At 43.8% G+C, this 19,750-nt stretch overlaps 1 protein-coding gene and 1 non-coding gene across 4 annotated transcripts in view; both read left to right on the forward strand.

The window, feature by feature from the left end:
• The first annotated feature begins 1,385 nt into the window (after positions 1-1,385).
• Positions 1,386-1,491, forward strand: LOC138431176 (U6 spliceosomal RNA). The gene has a single exon (XR_011253580.1). It is a non-coding gene; the product is annotated as a U6 spliceosomal RNA (small nuclear RNA).
• Positions 1,492-3,483: 1,992 nt separating this feature from the next.
• Positions 3,484-19,750, forward strand: part of AGPAT5 (1-acylglycerol-3-phosphate O-acyltransferase 5) — a 51,189-nt gene continuing 34,922 nt past the window's right edge. For 2 of the 3 annotated variants that reach the window (XM_069573074.1, XM_069573073.1), the window contains exons 1-2: positions 3,489-4,051; positions 15,875-15,944. In XM_069573074.1, the coding sequence (XP_069429175.1) occupies positions 3,833-4,051; positions 15,875-15,944 (289 nt within the window). In that variant the 5' untranslated portion in view covers positions 3,489-3,832. Of the gene's footprint in view, positions 4,052-15,874; positions 15,945-19,750 lie in introns of all 3 variants that reach the window. The other variant, XM_069573075.1, reaches the window with a different exon arrangement.

Here is a 19,750-nt window from a genome sequence, read left to right on the forward strand (position 1 = left end):
GAATTTCCTGTGTCTCCCACATTGCAAGCAGATTCTTTACCCACTGAGCCAACCCATGGGCTCCACTTAAAAGATTTCTATAATCATTTAATTTAAAATTTTATTCACAACTCATGGGAACTTCTTTTTTAACTGATTAAACTTATGATAAAAATAAGTGTAGATATTAGCTTAAAAACAAGTGAGGGAAATACACAACATACTTCTAGGGGGCATCTGAATTTAAAAAAAAAGGACACGTTACTTGCGGCACACAGTTTTCCTCAGCCTTAAGAACCTGTGAGCTCTTAACTTCAGTCCTGCAGACATGCTGTTCTCCCTTGGAAGGTGCTTCCTCTTCCTTCTCATCCCTAGTTTTACCCTAGCAAGCTCACACTCGAGTTTCATGTCAACTCTCTGCCTGAGAAGCCTTCTATGTGCCCAGCCTAAATGAGATCTCGTTATTATATGTCCGCATGGTACCGTGAATTCCCTCTTTACATAAAACTCACCCCACTGCAAGGGGTTAGAATATGTACAAGGTTAGAAAGTAAAGGCGGAAGGTATGGCCTGAGCACAGCCTAAGAGGTGGGCAGGAGAGTGAATTTGTGACTGGGAGTCTGCAGATAAGGAGGCTGCAGGGCACAGGGGATAATCCAGTGGGAAGGGGCCGAGTTTGGATATAAATAGAGGACAAGGGCAGCTCAAGTTCTCAGTGTCCCCATGCCAGAACCTGGCACAAAACTTTACAACCTGCGGACCAACAGTAATACAGGGCTGCTGCTGCTGCTGCTGCTGCTAAGTCACTTCAGTCCTGTCCGACTCTGTGTGACCCTATGGACAGCCCACCAGGCTCCACTGTCCACAGGATCCTCTAGGCAAGAATACTGGAGCGGGTTGCCATTTCCTTCTCCAATACAGGGATAATCCACAAGAAGTAACATATTTACACATATCACACACATTTACTGACTTCATGTGTACAGACTGTAATGTTAACATTGAACCAGTTTTATCCCTTCACGTCTGTGTGCTTAGTCACTCAGTCCTGTCCAACTCTTTGTGACCCCATGGACTGTAGCCCGCCAGGCTCCCCTGTTCATGGGATACTCCAGGCAAGAACACTGGAGTGCATTGCCATTTCTTTCTCCAGGCAATCTTCCCAACCCAGGGATTGGGAAGATTTCTTTCTGTTCCTTTCCTCCATTGCAGGTGGGTTCTTTGCCTTCCGAATCACCAGAGAATCCTATCCCTTCATGCATTTCCCTAATTGTACAGATGTCTGGTCTCATTTAAGTCAAGGAAGCACGGGGACACTGATTGTGCACATTATCCATATCCATGACTTTTCCCCTCCAGTATGAATCTAGTTCTCACTGGGCGTTGCTTTCCACATAAAAAGGGGTGTGCTTGCTTTGGCAGCACATATAGTAAAATTGGAATGATACAGAAAAGATTTGCATGTCCCTGTGCAAGAATGACATGCAAATTCAGCAAGTGTTCCATATTAAAAAAAAAAAAAGACCAAAAATCCTGTTGAAAATCTCTCTACTGTGAATGCTTACCTGCTGGCAATATACCTGTGCAAACACTTGTTCTTTGAGCAATTTCCATTCATCTGGCTTTGTCCCTCAGGGTGACCACTTACCAGTCATGTTACATGTCAACTGTGTACAGACAGTCAAATCAGGTAGCCACTGTTCTGGACCTGATTACAATTTTCCACAAAATGCCACTAAATGCGTTTGGCTGGGCTTCCTTGGGTTCAATCACTGGGTCAGGAAGATCCCCTGTTGAAGGAAATGGCAACCCACTCCAATATTCTTGCCTAGAGAATTCCATGGACAGAGGAGTCTGGTGCGCTACAGTCTTTCGGGTTGCAAAGAGTCAGACAGACACTTTCACAGGCTTGCATTCAGAAAAAAAAAATTTTTTTTCTTTTTTCACTTAAAGGATTACACAGTAAACCACACTCATTGTAGTCAAAGGATGGTAGAAGAATCCAGAAGGCCTCGGAATCTGTTTTCATGACAATAAAACAGCTGCCCTGATGTCTTAGATTTTTGTGAAGGTCACAGAAGTATGTCAGTACTTTATTCCCCATGTCCATGCAGACATGGCAACCCACTCCCATGGGTTGGAGGGAGAATCCCATTACAGAGGAGTTTGGTGGGCTACAGTCCGTGGTGTCACAAAGAGTCAGACATGACTGAAGTGACTGAACCACCACCACCACTGTGCAAGTACCTTCAAGAACTACACAAAAAATGAGGCTAAGCATAAGCTATCAGGAAGACATTAAACAGCCAGGCCTGCGGAAGTGAAGCAAGAGTGACTCTGATAAGCCTGGAAGGGAAGGGAGTTTGGGTGAGAACGGACCCATGTACATGCATGGTTCAGGCCCTCTGTTGTCCATCTGAAACTATCACAACATTGTTAATCTGCTACCTGCTGTGCTGTGTTTATCAGTCCTGTTTGAGTCTTTGGACCCATGGACTGTAGTCCACCATGCTCCATGGGAATTCTCCAGGCAGGAATACTGGAGTGGGTTGCATGCCCTCCTCCAGCGGATCTTCCCAACTTAGGGATCAGAGCCCAGGTCTCCCCACATTGCAGGCGGATTCTTTACCATCTGAGCCACCAGGGAAGCCCGTTCATCTGCTATACCGCAATATAAAATAAAAAGTTAAAAAAAATAAAATTTGGCATCCAACAATTAAAAAAATAAGAGTGAATCTGATCAATTAAACAACCTTGTAAAAAGGCTGTCCAGCTACGCGTGAACGTACAGTGATGAGAAAGAAGGGACCTGATTCAGACACAAGCTAGAGGGCGAGTGAAGGGCAGGAAGCGGGGTCCTGGGCACCCGGCGAGGAGCAGAGGCAGGAGCCGAGGGGAGCGGGTGGGCGCCGCCGTGAAGAGGAAGAGCAGCCTGATTGTAGAACCCAGGGCGAGAGCCCCGAGAGCCTCTGTGGCTCTTCTGTAACTGCCCCGATTGTCTCCTGCTGGCCTTGACCCAGGCGGCCTGACGAATCTGTCAGCCGGGCAGCCAGGGTCTGCAGCACCTTCTAGGTGCCGAGCTTCACCTGTGCGCACCACGGGAAGGGGACGACTCGGCTCGAGGGCGCATCCCGGCGTCCAGGGGCCTTCGGTCGTAAGAGCAGGTGGTGGGGCGTCCCCTCAAGTCCACCTGTGCTCAGAGCCCGACCACGGGGTGCCCGGCCACCTCGATCCCCTCGCTGACCCGCACCCACAGGACCGCACCCCTACAGCCAGTCGCCGCGTCGCTCCCGCGCGCGCGCCCCCGGAGGGGGCGGGGCTGAGAGACCTTTGGAGCATGCGCAGTTGCCCGAACGGGGCAGTCCGCGCGGCTGGGCAGCAGCGGCGTTTCAACCGTCTACAGCGCTCAACCAATCAGGAGGCGAATTCTTGCCGTGGGGCCCCGCCCCCGGCGGGGGACTATAGCAACGGGCAGCCTATCGGGAGGCGTGTTGTTGGCGTGGAGCCCCGCCCCCGGCCGGGGCAGAAGGTCATGGGGTGTGAGCGGTCTTGAGCTCCCCAGCCCTTGAGGGCCTTGGCGTCCCTTGCCCCGGGCCGCGATCAGCGCGCCCCGCCCTTCGCTCGCCAGCGCGCCCGCCCTCCGGCGGCGGCCCGGCCCATGCGGCTGGGGGCGGAGGCCCGAGCGGGCGCGGGCCGGGCGTCTCAGGTGCGGCGGGCGGCCGGGCGCGGTGAGGGGGCGGCGGCGGGGCCGGGCGCGGCCAGCTGATTGGCCTGCGAGCAAGGGCCTCGCGGAGGCGGGAGGCGGCGGAGCGGCGCAGGGCCGGCGGAGCGCCGGGCGCGCGGAGACGGGAGGATGCTGCTGTCCCTGGTGCTCCACATGCACTCGGTGCGCTGCGTGCTGCCGGCCGCCGTGCTCCTGGGCTCGGCGCCCACCTACGTGCTGGCCTGGGGCGCCTGGCGGCTGCTCTCCGCCCTGCTGCCCTCGCGCTTCTACCAGGCGGTGGACGACCGGCTCTACTGCGTCTATCAGAGCATGGTGCTCTTCTTCTTCGAGAACTACACCGGGGTGCAGGTGAGGCCCCCGCGCGCGGGCCGCCGCCCCTGCCGCTGTCGGGGGACCCGGCGGCGGGGTGGGGGGTCGCGGGCCCATTTCCCAGCTTCGACCCGCCGCGTGTCCCCCGGCCGGTGCAGGTCCGGCCCTGCGAACACGTGCCACCACCCCATCCTCGCCCTGCGGGCCACGTTCACGGTCGCGCTCCGGGGTTTGGCCCGATGCTTCGGTGCGGGCACCCCGAGTCTCTAGGTATAGCTGCAGGAACGCTGTTCTGAGGCCACAAGTGGGATCAACCGCTCCCTCTTCCCGCTTCTGTAACTGTCTGTCTCGTGCTTGGCGAAGTCGGTGCAGATGGACATTTAAGTAGGGCAGGCAGTTGACAGTTTCTGGCGCTTGGTCTGAGAGGAGATGGTCATGCTGGAACTCGAAAGTGCGCTCTTAGAAATCGGAGACCTTCTCTGCAGACAGATTGGTGTTACTCTTTGGACAGGCAGTGCAACTTTGTGTTTCGCGTTCTTCCCCAGGATGCTTGAAAGCTGGGCATGAAAAGTAATACATTTGTTACTGTAGAAGCCTTACCGGAGATAACATTCTTGCCAACTTTGACTAGGCTTAAGTGTGTGGCTAATCTTTTTTGTTTTTCTTTCTGTTCCTTTCCTTCTCTGTAGAGAATGGATTATGTATAGATTAAATTCGCAAAACAAAATGAGAAGGCCCTCTTTATTTAATTTTTTGAAGTCTTACACAAAAATAGCAACTATGAGGAAAAACTGTGAATTTTCCTTTTTTCTCCAATTTGGGGAGAAAAATAGAGCTTAATTCTTGGTTTTCCTTATACCCAGCCCTCTTCTTTTCTTGTTGGGTGGATTGGAGTGAATGGGATGGCATTATTTTTATTTTTATTTTTCGTCTTTTCTACCCCCTAGTGCTGTTGCTTACACCCTCTTGTCCACCAGCTACTATTTTGAATTTGCAGTTGCATTGCTGTTAATGCCTGATGACTCTGAACTTGCCCCAGTTGGAGGTTTGAGGGGTGGAAACTAGAAGCCAGGGCCTCTGTTTAAATCAGTATTTGTGTTTCCTAGAAGAGAAAGACTGCTTTTCCAGATAACAGGTTCCTGATCTTTGACTTTTACAATGGGCTTCATTTAAAATTTTCACTAATTCAGAACAGTCATTTCCCCACTGGGTTCTTACTTCACCACAGTTGTCTAAACCTGAGGTTTTGTCATGGTACGTATTTAACTTTACATCATATGTCAGTTGGTGCAGGCTAGGAAACAGAACATATAACACAGTCATTTACCTCTTCGGAAAAGAATTCTACCTACAGTGTTGTTGTTTTTTAAAATTTTAGTTAAAAGCCTGTAACATGTCCCATGCTATACAACATATACGGCTGAAATAATTTGTGTAATAAGTTTCTTATTCTAAAAAATGTGTCTGAACTTTCCGGTGTTTCTGAAGTTGTATATCTCATCTTCCATCTGTTCAGTATAGACCTCAGCACGTGGTTTTTTAGAAGTTTAGTCTGTTGATGATCAGTTCTGTTCAATTCAAGGATTCCTAACAGACTTCATCAAGGACCCACGCTAAATAAAATTTTGAATTATACTTGAGACCATCAGACATCCTTTTATAAATACATGAAGAACCAGTATCTAGTGATAATCTTCTAAATGTCAGGATTCATTTTTCTTGTGTATTTAAAAAAATGTTGCACTTTCTCCTCCTTCTACTGGAATATAGGAAAAATTGATCATTGATATTTGCAGACCAAAATATATAGCGATACACAACATGCCTCCTCATTAAAACCTAAGTATTTTAGTTACCATCTTCTTCCTGTTTAAATCAGTTAGTAACAACTGGTTTACTTTAAAATAGATTTTACATTAATGACTGCTAATCCCTACCTCCCTAAATGCTAACATGATACATTGTAACCATCAAATATGACAGTCGGTATGAAATAAATTTAGTTTTTCAATTGACCTGTTTCAAATATAAAATAGTTTAAATAACACTAGAAGTAAGACAGAATTAAGTCCAAGATTTTAATGTTTATATAATGTGTTCAATTAGAATACTCTTAATAATTTATACATTTACTTTAAAGGTTGTTTCAAGTTCCTCAGAAACCCTCAAGGCCTTCATATCTGGAGGCCATTATAACTAGTTCTTTATTTTGGTAGCACTGTGCCCTCAAAAGTAGTGCTAAACTCTTAATGAGATAAATTTGTATTCCGTATCCTGTAAAAAGAGGGCTTTCCAGGTGGCGCGGTGGTCAAGAGTCCTCCTGCCAATGCAGGAAACTCGGGTTCCATCCCTGGTTCAGGAAGATCTCCTGGAGAAAGGAAATGGCAACCTACTCCAGTATTCTTGCTGTATATCCCATGGACACAGGAGCCTGGCGGGCCGCAGCCCATGAAGTCTCACAGAGTGAGGCGTGGCTGAGCATGCATCTGGTAAAAGCAGCCAAGCTATTAGAATGGAAGGTGTATTTAGAATAAGAGAAGGGACCTCACAAGCCCAAGCCCTTTATCACATTTGGATTCTTTCTTCACTTCTGCTAAAATGTTGCCCAGATTCTTCTCAAATATTAGTAGTTCTATGTAGAATGTAAATATTTCCTGGTTTCCTTTTATTTTCTCCTTCTTCTACTTATTTATCATTCTCGTGAAGACTTTTAAAGACCTTAGACTACTACCTTCAGTTTAGCTAGGAGGCACAGAACCCGGAAGATGCTTAAGCAGAATGACACAACCTTTGAAAGAGGAAATTAAACATTTCTCAATCAAATATGATTCCAATCTAACACAGTTTAAGTCTGGCCGGGGAACAGACTTATAAGAAAATCTAAGTTACAGGTGCAATAAAATATTCAAACACTGCAAAAAGATTTTGAGACAGTTAAAGTTCCCTTATCTACACACCCTCTCCCAGCCTGCAACAGTGTGATGTGTAACTTTGGATTTCTCCCAGGAGCTTTTAAATAAATGTATGAATTGTGGAGAGACTTCTCCATTTTAAATTAAGTTCTTGGATGAGTTTTATGGGTTTTATAGTAGCATTAAGTGTAATCTAACCTATGGGGATACCTCTGTGCCATTATGATGGAAAACAAAAGAAAAGAGGGCTCTCTGTATATACAGTTTACTTTCCCTCTTTCCTAAATGGGTCTAGTTTTATAGACTTTATAGAGTCTTTTATAGACTTTTATAGAGTCTTTGTGACTCTGCTAGATTATTCAAGAAGGCTGTATCAATGGTTATGAACCACTCTGAGCTTGTATACTTCAAGCAGGAGTAACATGGTGTGTTTCATTCAGGTGATAACTGAGTGAAAATGAAGACTCCTAAGCGTGGCCTTCAAGGCTGTCACAGTTCCGCCCTGGCCAGCTTTTCCATTCGCTGATTGCATTTTTGTGCAACTGCTGCGTCCTTCCCAGTCCCTGCTCCCCCATTCCCAGCGCATTCCGAGAATGCGCCCTTGCACTGCTCTTCTCAGGATGCTTGCTTCCAGCTCAGGCACTTTTCCTCTTCACCTGTCACGATCTCATCCCATCTCAATGTCAGGATCATTTATATGTAACATTAGCATGTAATATTAACATAGCAGGAGCATATTTATATATATATAGTATATATATATATAGTCCCCTTTACATGATTGTAGCTCCTTGGAGGTGGCAATAGTGACTTGACTCGATGGTTCCCTTTCAACAAAAGGGCAGAGCACTCTTCACGGGATGCTGATCTGTGTTTCTTTGGAAATGTGGGCACATCTCACTTGTAATCCGTGGGGGCTCTTGAATGGCCCTAATAGTTGACCGAAGACTGGGAATAAGGTCAGAGACCTTATAAAAGGAGTTCTGAAACAGATAGCAATATAGAGAGACTTTCGTATACTTGTCAATAAAAACCTGCACTTTTTTGCAGTTTTTAAAGATAAGCAGTTCTGTCAGGTTTGTTTTATTTGCTCTGCTTCTTTCCATGAATTAGCAATGAAAACCCCGAATAAATAAGTGTTGCCTGTGGGTTTAGAGGGCTATATGTGTGTGTGAGTGTATGTGATAGTTAGAAGCAGAGAGAAATGATGAGGGTGATACTGGGAAATGGGGTCATATTAAGTGCTAACCACATGCGAGGCACCAGTGTTTCCATTGATAAAATAGCCTCTGCTCCCAGCATACAATTTAGCAGTTAGAAAGAAGTCAGGTTTTTTTTTTAAACTGAATGTATAATGGGATGTTATAAAATGACAAAATGAGCAAAGAGTGGAGGAAACACTGGAGTATAATTGAAGACAAGTGGTCACTTCACTGGGGGAAGGTGATTCTTCTGTGTTACATGCTGTGTGGTGAAGCCAACTCCTCATGTGTGTACATGTTGCTTTGCTCCCATTCTTAATTTGTGTTTCTGTAGGAAAACATTTTGGAGAAGGCAGTGGCACCCCGCTCCAGTACTCTTGCCTGGAAAATCCCATGGATGGAGGAGCCTGGCAGGCTGTAGTCCATGGGGTCGCTAAGAGTAGGACACGACTGAGCAACTTCACTTTCACTTTTCACTTTCATGCATTGGAGAAGGAACTGGCAGCCCACTCCAGTGTTCTTGCCTAGAGAATCCCAGGGATGGGGGAGCCTGGTGGGCTGCCGTCTTTGGGGTCACATAGAGTTGGACATGACTAAAGTGACTTAGCAGCAGCAGCAGGAAAACGTTTATGTCAGTTTTTAAATTTTTACTCAAGGTTTTCTTACCTCCTTGTTGCTAATGTTCAAAGTGAAAAAAAATTACATAAGCTTCTAATACGTGGGACACCTTCTCATTTGACAATTTTTATTTGGAATTTTTGCAGGTAATTTGTTATATTCAAAAGATTTTTGGATGTTGGGTGAGATTCCTAGTTCTTTGCCATTCTCTGTTAGCTTGAGTGAACCAACTTTTCAACTCAATATTCTCATTGTTAAATGGAATACTTATTTTCCTGTTATTTTGAAGACTGAGATAATATGTGAAGCTGTTTAGCGCAATAACAGATCCATCACAGATACTCAGGAAAAACACAATCTGTAAATGAAGACAGTATCAAGTGATACATATGACAAATATATTGTATAAAGAGAGCTTTGTGATTTGTAAGGTTCCACTTAAATGTTGCATAATAATTATTTTTATACTGATTATTAGACAAATGACTATGTTTATATTTTAACCTTGTTTCAGAAGGGCATCATACTTTTCCTATTCAGCGAAATGTTTCAAACTGGGCAGAAAAGACCATTGTACAGTAGAAATCTTGTATGTGATCTTGAAATAATATATTTCGTTGACATAGAAATACATTTAAAATTCACTTTAAATAATTATAAACAATCACAGTGTGAATTACATATGCAAACTTATTTATGCTGAAATTATAGCTGCATTTCTACATAATCAGACTTTTTTCTTTTTTTAAGGAAGATAAACTAGATATCTGTTTCTCTTATCCATTCATCATTTAACACAGTTTTGAGTGAACAGTTTCACCTTATTGTATAGTAATAATAACAACATGAGCTTCCCCTGTGGCTCAGATGGTAAAGAATCTGCTTGCAATGCAGGAGACCCAGGTTCTATCCCTGGGTCTGGAAAATCCCCTGGAGAAGGGAATGGCAACCCACTCCAGTATTCTTGCCATGGACAGAGGAGTCTGGAGAGCTACAGTGCATGGGGTCTCAAAGATTCAGACATGACTGAGCACCTAACACTACTGCTAATAGCAACAGTTAACGTGGGGGGATTGTTACTAGGAATCATATGAAGTAGTTCTCATGGTCTCAATTATTTCACCACAACCTGTGGGGAGTATTACATTCATTTTACAGGTTACCAAAAAAAGGCATGGAGAGGTTAGGTACTTGTGCTGAAGTTCATAAAGTTGGTAAGGTGATGGACTAGGATTCACATCTCCATCTTTATTTGAATTGAACATTTCTGCCTGTGTCTTAATGATGATTATATTGCAGCATAGAGGAGGCAAAATGTTCTGTAGCTGGGCCTGTAAATTAAATCGACAGAAGTCAGAACAGAAGAAAAGGCATACAAATTCCATTGATGGCGGTATTTTTTTTTTAAATTTAGTATTTTACACGTTAAATAAGCGTGTTTTTATTGGAGCATCACAGAAAAGAAGTGAAAACCAAAAGAGGTGGTTAGACTCAGCCCAGGGATGTGTATGTGTTAGGCGCCGAGTCCAACTCTTTGTGACCCTATGGACTGTAGCCTGCAGGCTTCTCTGTCCATGGAATTCTTCAGCCCAGGGATGTATATATCATTTTATTAACAACAAAGGACAATAGACTGTGGAGACACAGCTAGATAGAGGAGAAGTGTGTTGGGTTCTTGGGGCTGGTAAATGGTGGGACGGTCCCTGGGAAGTGGCTAAGAGTGTTTAGTAAGGTTTGCTGACTCATTGATGAGTGGAGTTTAATGTCACCTTTACAGAAGGAAGTTTAGGGGGAGGACAGCTGTATGTGCTGTTTCTCAGTTGCCTTCAGATCAAAATAATCCTCATGTCAAAGTGGCATGTTTTGGGGTGGATATTCTGAGCCCTTTCTACAGTACCATGTATATTGAGGGACAGTGCAGGAAGTTTTTTACAAAGTTCGTATTTCAGTTTACATGCTGAAAGAAAATAGATGTTACTGAGATCAGTTCAGTCGCTTAGTTGTGTCCAACTCTTTGCAACCCCATGCACTGCAGCACACCAGGCCTCCCTGTCCATCACCAACTCCCGGAGTTTACTCAAACTTATGTCCATCAAGTCGGTGATGCCATCCAACCATCTCATCCTCTGTTGCCCTCTTCTCCTGCCCTCAATCTTTCCCAGCATCAGGGTCTTTTCCAGTGAGTCAGTTCTTCCCATCAGGTGGCCAAAGTATTGGAGCTTCAGCTTCAGCATCAGTCCTTCCAATGAACACCCAGGACTGATTGCCTTCAGAATGGACTGGTTGGATCTCCTTGCAGTCCAAGGGACTAAAAGCATCAATTCTTCAGTACTTAGCTTTCTTAATATTCCAACTCTCACATCCATACATGACCACTGGAAAAACCATAGCTTTGAGTAGGTGGACCTTTGTTGGTAAAGTAGTGTCTCTGCTTTTTAATATTGAGATAAATGAAGAATTTTGTTTGTTTAAGAGAAAGTATGCTGTGTTTTATGTCCCCAAGGCATTGTTGGGTGGGTATTCCACTGTGTGAGATATGTGATTACTTTAGATTCCATTCTGCCATCCCCTTTTAGGATACAAAAGAGGGAGTCTTCAAGTAGTTTACAAGTTATGAGAACAAACCAAGAGAAAGGTTAAGGTGAGATCTCGGTAAGAGGACAGTGTTGCATCAAACCCAGGTCTGCTGAAAGCTTTCTTTGTGCAACCTAAACGAGCTTGTTTGACTGGAGCAGAGCTGTAACCAGTGTGTTTCAATCACAGTGAAGATAATCAAAGAGCATTTTTATTGTCTGTTAAGTTAATAAAATTAAGAAAACATTGTTATTTTTCTCTGGAGGGATTTTACATGAGTTTTAAAAAAATGGATGAACCCCAAATTGAACACTTGTAATGAACCTAAAATTACTCAGAAACTTAGGAAGAACCAAAACAGCCATGTTTTCCACATGCCTTGTGTGAACAAATTACCTGCCAGTGAAGTGACTGTAATTTGAAATACATGTACTAGAAGACTCACAGAATGATCCCTTAAGTCAGTCACTGGTGTATTTAAAGTATTTGTTTATACCCCAGCTCTTTACCGTTGAAAGTGAGGCGTAGCTTTATCCACTTGTGAGAAATACAGGTGCAGCATATTGATTCAGTGAACATCTGTTGAAAAGCATCTGGGTGCTGGGCTCTGGGCAGAGAGATGAGGCTCTGAACAGGGATGAGGTCCCTGCCCCTGAGGAGCTTGTGGGCCTCAAGGGGAATGTGATGTAAGCTAGAAATAGGGGTACACAGGGCGACAGGGTTTACTGTGATGCAAAAGGGGGAGTGATGAATCTTGGGGTCCAGCTTATTAGAAGGCAGGAGGGCTTCCTTGAGAAGGTGAATAAATGGTGTGAAAAAGCTGATCTAAGATGACGGCAATGAGAGCGCGCAGGTGGCTTTAGGTAATCATAGAGTCATTTAACAGTGTATGTGTATGGGTATTTTGTAAGTTATTATGAATTTTTTAAGTTTGGGAAACCCTTTTTGTTGTTTTAGTTGCTAAGTTGTGTCTGACTCTCTGTGACCCCCATGGGCTGCAGGCTTCCCTGTCCTTCACTATCTCCCAGAGTTTGCTCAGATTCATGTTCATGGAGTTGGTGATGCTGTCTATCCATCTCATCCTCAGCTGCCCCCTTCTCTTGCCTTCAATCTTTCCCAGCTTCAGGATGTTTTCAAATGTCAGCTCCCATCACTTCAGGTGGCCAAAGGGGATTGGAGCTTCACCATCAGTCCTTGTAATGAATATTCAATGTTGATTTCCTTTAGGATTGACTGGTTTGATCTTGCAGTCAGAGGGACTCTCAAGAGCCTTTGGTACACATACACATATATGTGGTACATAAACTTTACAATCATGTATTCCTTTCCTTGGCTGATCAATATTTACTTGAAGTACTTAGTAATCGGCATCTATTGCAGTAAGGTTTGCAGTTCATCATTTCACTTACTTTGCTTTTAGAGCTTTTAAATTTTCAAATATTAAGGGCAATTCTTTGTAACTCTCATTTCTGTTGAATTCCAAACAAGTTATAGTGACAAATTAAAAAAAAAAAAAAAAGGCAATGAATCCAAATACCTACTTTGAGATCCTAACTCATGTCAGAGGCTTACCATCTTCTTTTGCATCTCAACCGGAAACAGCTTTTATTTCAGTGAGATGCACATTGAAGAATAATCTTTAAAAGTATGAACTATGCGTTTATTTTCCCTTTGAATTAAGATTTTGTTCCTTTCACATTTTGCCCATCTGTTTTGCCCACCAGGATTTGTTACTTATCTTACTTTTTCTAGATACCACTGAAGATCTGTTTCTAAACACTGGACCTGTTGAACTTTAACAAACTACATTTTGAAAATGCCAGTTGTTTGGAAGCTATTTAAGGATGGGGGAAATTAGTGAGCCTCAGGGAAAGCAGAGGTGGCTTTCCTGCAAAGCTTTTGGGCCAATGGTTGTATCTATAAACAAAAGTAGGAAACTGATGTTTTAAGGCCAGTGTGGTATATAGTATGTGGACTGAGCCCAAGTAGTGAAGGTGTGGGATCTTCTTAAGTGGTGCTGTTGACTCGTCACGGGTCCCTGCGCAAGGCAGCGTGGTTGGCCCTGTGCTCGGCCCGCTGCCGAGCGAGGCTGTGGTGCTGGACCAGATGACGGCCAGACGCCACTCTGCTGCCGCTGCGCGTAGTAGCCATTTGCCCTTCTGGAGATGGTTTGTCATGAGACTAGATGGCTGTGCTTCTGTTTGTGGTTTTCTTTTCACCCTCACCATGCTTGTTTTATTTTAAAGTGGAATATAGTTCGTTTTATAGGAAATAAAGTTTGCAGTGCTATGTTTTCTCTATGATTGATAACTATCATCCTGTGAATACCCATTATTTGAATTTTTAAGGTTATTTTTGACACACAAAAGTTTCACCTATTCATGTTATTCATTATGATGTTTGTTATAAGTATGCATTATGAAATGACTACCACAATCAAACTAAAAAAAAAAGAAATCCTTTTAATACCTTGTTTGTCAGCTGCCTTCAAAGGCTGTAGTCTCTTAATGAAGTGAAAGGGAAGGAGAGTCCCCCTGGGTGGCTCAGTACAGCCTTCAGCCTGAGGACAGGCAGGTTTCCAAAGAGTGGTTTTCAGACTGAATCAATTAAACCACAGCCTGTCATTGTGAGTATTCTGTCCAAGGAAGTCAAGCCAGAAGTTCTCTTTCACAGTGCTTTGAACCCAGTGAGTCCTACCTGGAGGTCCCAAAGCAACTCTGGGTCTTTGCTGAGAGGGTGGATCACTCACAAACTAGGACTCCACTTTTTAACCTTGCATGGATCAAGTCATTGATCTTGGTTTTTTGTTTTGGTGTTGATAAACTTTATTAATAGAAAATTATTGAGCAAGCAGCTTGGTGCTCTGTGATGACCTAGAGGGCTAGGATGGTGAGGGTGGGGGGAGTGAGGCTCAATTTATATTAAAGAATTACTGAGCAAATATTTAAACACATATTACCCACATAGACTGAAGGCAGGAGGAGAAGGGGACAACAGAGGATGAGATGGTTGGATGGCATCACCGACTCAATGGACATGAGTTTGAGTAAACTCTGGGAGCTGGTGATGGACAGGGAGGCCTGGCAGGCTGCAGTCCACGGGGTTGCAGAGTCGGACACGACTGAGCGGCTGGACTGACTGGCTGACCCAGTTTTCTGGGGAAGATGATAGAGATCTCATTCTGAGTCCCTGGTCTCCAGAGCTCTGTCATCTAATTACATTTATCTACAGAGAGAGAGTCCTTTGTTTGTTCTGTTGTTAAGATATTAATGAGTAGTGGTGTATTCAAAAGACAATCTCTGCGACTGTCTAAAAGGATAGTTGTTGCTCAGTTGTTTTGTAAGTCCTGTCCGACTCTTTGTGACCCTGTGGACTGCAGCACACCAGGCTTCCCTGTCCTCCGTGTTCTCCTGGAGTTTGCCCAAATTCATTTGTCCACTGGCTGGCTGATGCTATCTAACCATCTCATCCTCTGCCACGCTCTTCTCCTTTTGATTTCAGTCTTCCCTAGCATCAGGAAAAAGATCGATCTGTAGCTAATTCATTGAATAATCCATGATGACAAGATATGGAAACAGAAATGCCCTGAAGAAAAAAATTACACTGTTAGGAGTCATTTTCTTTGAAGCCTTTAAAAATATACTGCCAGTTTCTTTAAATGATTGATTATGAAGTATTTCAGTCATGAAAAACTATAGAAAGACTCCTGTAAGGAGCACCTGCGTACTCTTCCCCCCCCCCCCCCCCCGTTAAAGATGTAAAACATGAATGCTGGAGTTGAAGCCTACTGTGTACCCCTTCCCCTTCTTGCAGCCCCCCTTCCTAGGGATCACTTGAACTCCATCCAGGGAGTTCAGTATGGAGTCGTAATAGAGTCCTAATCAGGATCCAAGTTTCCCCATTACTTCCTGGATAAAGTTTTCGTCCTTAGCTTGGTTTTCAGAAGACACTGCGTTCTGGCTCAGCTCTCGCTCCGGTCCTCCCGCGCCAGCTCCCTGACTTCGGGCAGCCCCGGTTTGGCCCAGACCCTGCCAGGCGCACCCGTGCTGGCCCCAGACGCTGCCACTCCATGCCTTGGCTCCCCCTTCCTGACCATCCCTTCATCATCTCCCATAGTGTTACCACACCTAACAAATGCTACTGCAGCTCTGCAGTTGACAGTTCTTTAAAATAGACTGTATTTTCATAATATTTGCGTTATGTTTCATCACGGTTGCTGTGTGCACACCAGTGTCTCCCCCTGTAGGCTCTTTGAAGGACGATATACCTTATGAACAGGGTTTCAGATATTGTGAGAAATCAGTAAAAATTCCGGAGGATGACTGATCATTGTTTCTCTTAGTGACCATTAACCCTCCCTGTGCTCAACTTCTTTCTAGTCATGTGCTGTTGTTGATGGCCTGTAAGGCTCCTAAGAGAAGTCTAATAGCTGGTAATCATGGATGACATATTCATGACATCATGTTTTTGTCAATGTTTTGCATTGTCATATTTTATATGTTACAGTAGAACATGTTTTAAAATATCAAAATAATGTTTCTCTTTTTATCTTTTAGATATTGCTGTATGGAGATTTGCCAAAAAATAAAGAAAATATAATATATTTAGCAAATCATCAAAGCACAGGTTTGTATTTCATTTGCATTAAACTTGGGTCTCTCCACACACAGTAGAGAAGTAATTCAAAGTAATGTTCTGATATATTTAAATGGATTTTTTGTTGTTAAAACTTGAATTTTCAATGCAGATATTATATGTGACCTTGTATTTTTGTAATTTTACTGTTTTGGAAAAATAGGACTGTGAAAGCTATGAAATTTCCTTGTCCCTCTGCTGGGTGTATATAAGCTATTTTCTTTCCTTTTCTCTCTTTCTTTGACTGTCTCTTTAAAGACTCCTGTATTCTCCCTTTTTAAGTTTTGTTTTTAGAAAAAACAGAATGTTTGTGAATCATACTGTATGAACATTTCAGATTTTTTATTGTTAGGCTACAGAAAGGTTGTACCAATTTGTATTTACTCCTAAACACAGTATTATTTTCTGATGTCTGCAGTTCCTTTTGCTTCTTCAGATGTTTTGGTTTAATTGCAGCTTCCTTTTCTTTCAGAAGAATCACAGAAGACTCTGGTCTCCAATATAGCAGGGTGTACTTTAAATTAGGTCAAGGTGCTTTAAAAAAAAATTTAAAAGCTTTTTATATTGAAATAATTGTAGATTTACAAGGATTTGCAAAAATAGTGCATAGACTCCCGTGACTCCATTGCCAAGTTTCTCCCAAAGGTGGCATCTTATATAACTGCGCTACAGTATCCAAACTAAGCAACTCAGGTACTTTTTAGTTCTCCAGTACTCTAGTCAAAAAGACATCTGACTTCATTAGTTTTTCAAAGCTGTAACTGCTCTTGATGCACACTTCCTAAATTCCATTTTTATTACTTTTAAAAATATAGTAAGCAGAAGTTCAAGGCTGAAAACAGACTAATGAATGATTAACACCTGACTGGGAAATCACTGATGCCCGTGGCTGTCCTTTATCTTCATCCTGTCAGCTATGTTTCTTCATAGTTGCTTTCATCACTACCTATACCTTCGGAAAGGTTATGAGAGATGCCTTTTTCTCAACTTAGCTTATTAATAGTTACACTCAGTTTTCTAGGTCAAGAGTTGATGTTACAAAGTGAATAGGAATTTGATGTATTTGTATTTCCCTAATTTTATTACCCTAACTGCTAAGACATTTGACTTTAGGAAAGCAACCAGCCCTATGGTCAGAGTCTGTTTCTAACTCTGGTCTATATAAAGCAGCCTGACTTCCTCCTTTATTTTCATGCTTTCTCCAGTCACACTGAGCTTTTTATTAGTGACACAGTCTTGCTATTCTGGTCCTGCTACTGATGGCCAATCTTTACCAAGGTTCCAACATCCAGATAAAAAGGATTTCTGGTTCTAGGACAGGGAGTGGCTCATTTAGCCCATTTTACTTTCTATTGAACCCCTGGTTAATTTCACTTAGAGCTAGCTTTCTATTTAAGAGGTCTCTCTTAAAATTCCTTGTTCAGGTTCCCTGCCAACTTGCCTTTTTCCAGACTTCAATGGAAAGAGTGTTCTAGGGACAGAGCCGTGGGCCTAGCACAAACTTGTAGAGTGAGGACTCTGAACATTTCCCAAGGCCGCTGCTGTCCTTGGTGTGCTCACCATGCGCTGGCCTTTATATCCCTCACTCCCAAGTGCAGACTTCGGAGACTGGAAGGGTAGAACGGGAAGTGTGAGGGCGGCAGTCAGTGCTGGCTGGTGGGAAAAGCTGTGCATCTCATGGCGAGAGCCCGGGCTGTGCATGCCCTCACCTGACCTGGGTGCTGGCCCTGCACCAGTCAGCCGTTAGGAGTTGGGAGGGTTGCTTTTTGAGTCCTTTAAAAAATCCAGGGAATCCCCCGACAGTCCTGTGGTTAGGGTGCTGCACAGCGAGGGCCGGGGTTCAAGCCTTGGTTGGAGAGCTAAGATACTATAAACCGGTAGCATGGCCATGAGCATGAATAAAAAACCCGTAGCTTAGGAACATAACTAGACAGCGATTTTAAATTACTTTAGAATTGCAGGCTTCAGTTAGAATATGGGCACGTAAAATTCTGCCTATGTCTGAGGTTCTGCAGACCCCTTGTTTATCCAGAGACGTAGGTCCTGGGCCTGCTATGTCTGGGTGCCCTTTATGAAACCCTTTTGAGACCCTGAAGACCACCATCAAGTAAACTGAAAATGTCAGAAGAAGAAAGAACATTTTAAAGACTGCTGTTGAGCTCAGACCTCGCAGCTCATGCTCTCCCAGGCCTGCCGGCGTGCAGGAGGCCTTTCTTGGCTGGGCTGGCCGCTGAGCTGGCGTCTCAATCTGTCCCTCTGCTCCTTGGCTTCACTTGTGGTGAGCCCTTGCCATCTCTGCGTTCTCCGTCTCTGTTGACTGACTTTTCTCCAGGGTCAGCAGGACTGCGGTGGCCGCTGTTCCTTTCCCTCCGCCTTCCTTAACTCTCTGCTTTGAACACTCTGGATCTTTTTAATCTCATGAAACATTCCCTTCCCTTGGTCTGGGTGACATTTTCCTTAACTAACAGCGTGAATGGTGAGTAGACTTTCACTGAAAGGCCTGGGCTGTGGAGCCAGACCCCAGTTCATATGCTGTTCTACAGCATGCTGTGTGTCTGTGGGCGATGACTTAGCCTTTCTGAGCCTGGTTGGTCAGGTGTGAGTTGTGTCTACTGGTCAGGGCTTTTAGGCAGTTTCTGTAACCTGGCTCTAATCTCAGAGAGAGCCTGGCTCAAGGGCAGCCAAGCGTAGGAGTGATGGTGTTGATGACGGCTAATCCCCAGGTCACCTTGCATCCATGATAGGCGAGTACTTCACGTGCAGGGTCCCTTTCAGCCAACACTGTGCCCTTAAGAATTGGAAACTCTTGTTCCATAGAAGCACAGTTGAGAAGCGCCTCACTTCTCTTGCTGCCTCTCCTCTGCCCTTCCCTCCTCTCTTCCAAGTTAATAATATAAACTGAGGCACTGCTTGGGCTGGATCACCATGGAAGAATTCTTACACAGCCGCATTTCTTGATCTCTTACTTAAGTTATTCATGCCAGAACACAAAATGTGATAGATATTAAGGTAATATCCCAGCCATCAGTAACTCAGCTGTAGTCTGGTGTCTTTTATCTGAAACCTAGTTGAAAATTTTTTAAAATGTAAAATAAGATAATTGACTCGAAGAAATTGGAGGCACCAAGCTTGTGTGTTTTCACTACTTAAATGAAAGTCACACAAGTCATATCTGACTCTTTGTGACCGCATGGAATGTATAGTCCATGGAATTCTCCAGGCCACAATACTGGAGTGGGTAGCCTTTCCCTTCTCCAGAGGATCTTCCTGACCCAGGAATCAAGCCAGGGTCTCCTGCATTGCAGGCGATTCCTTGCCAACTGAGCTATCAGGGAAACCCTTTGACTACTTACGTTAGTTCCTAAAACTTTTTCACTAAATGTTTCAAAAGTGTAAGGGCATAGCCCAGGAAGGTTCATTACAAACATAACGTATTTTGTAAATTTGAAACTTTCTCCTTAGAGTTATTGGAAGGTGTATCTAGGCCATAGTATAGCCATGTGTGTTTAATATAAAAATGCATTTTTAAATTCCTCCAAATTTAAAAAAATGGTTGTCCCCGGAAAAGATACCAAATGTTGTTTTTAGCCTGCACCAAAATTTGTTACAGAGTATTCTGTAGTCTGGAAACAGTACACTGAGTTCTCCATGTATTCTGAGTCTCTACTTTCACATTAGGTACAGTTTTAACAAACTTGATTATTTAGTTTCTATGACGTGGTTAGGAAGAAATCTGTTTATCAGTGCGTGTTTAATTGATTTGAATTAGAGGGGAGCGGGTAAGGAGACAACTTCTA

Source organism: Ovis canadensis, chromosome 26 (genome assembly GCF_042477335.2).
Source record: "Ovis canadensis isolate MfBH-ARS-UI-01 breed Bighorn chromosome 26, ARS-UI_OviCan_v2, whole genome shotgun sequence".
Taxonomy (NCBI): Eukaryota; Metazoa; Chordata; class Mammalia; order Artiodactyla; family Bovidae; genus Ovis; species Ovis canadensis.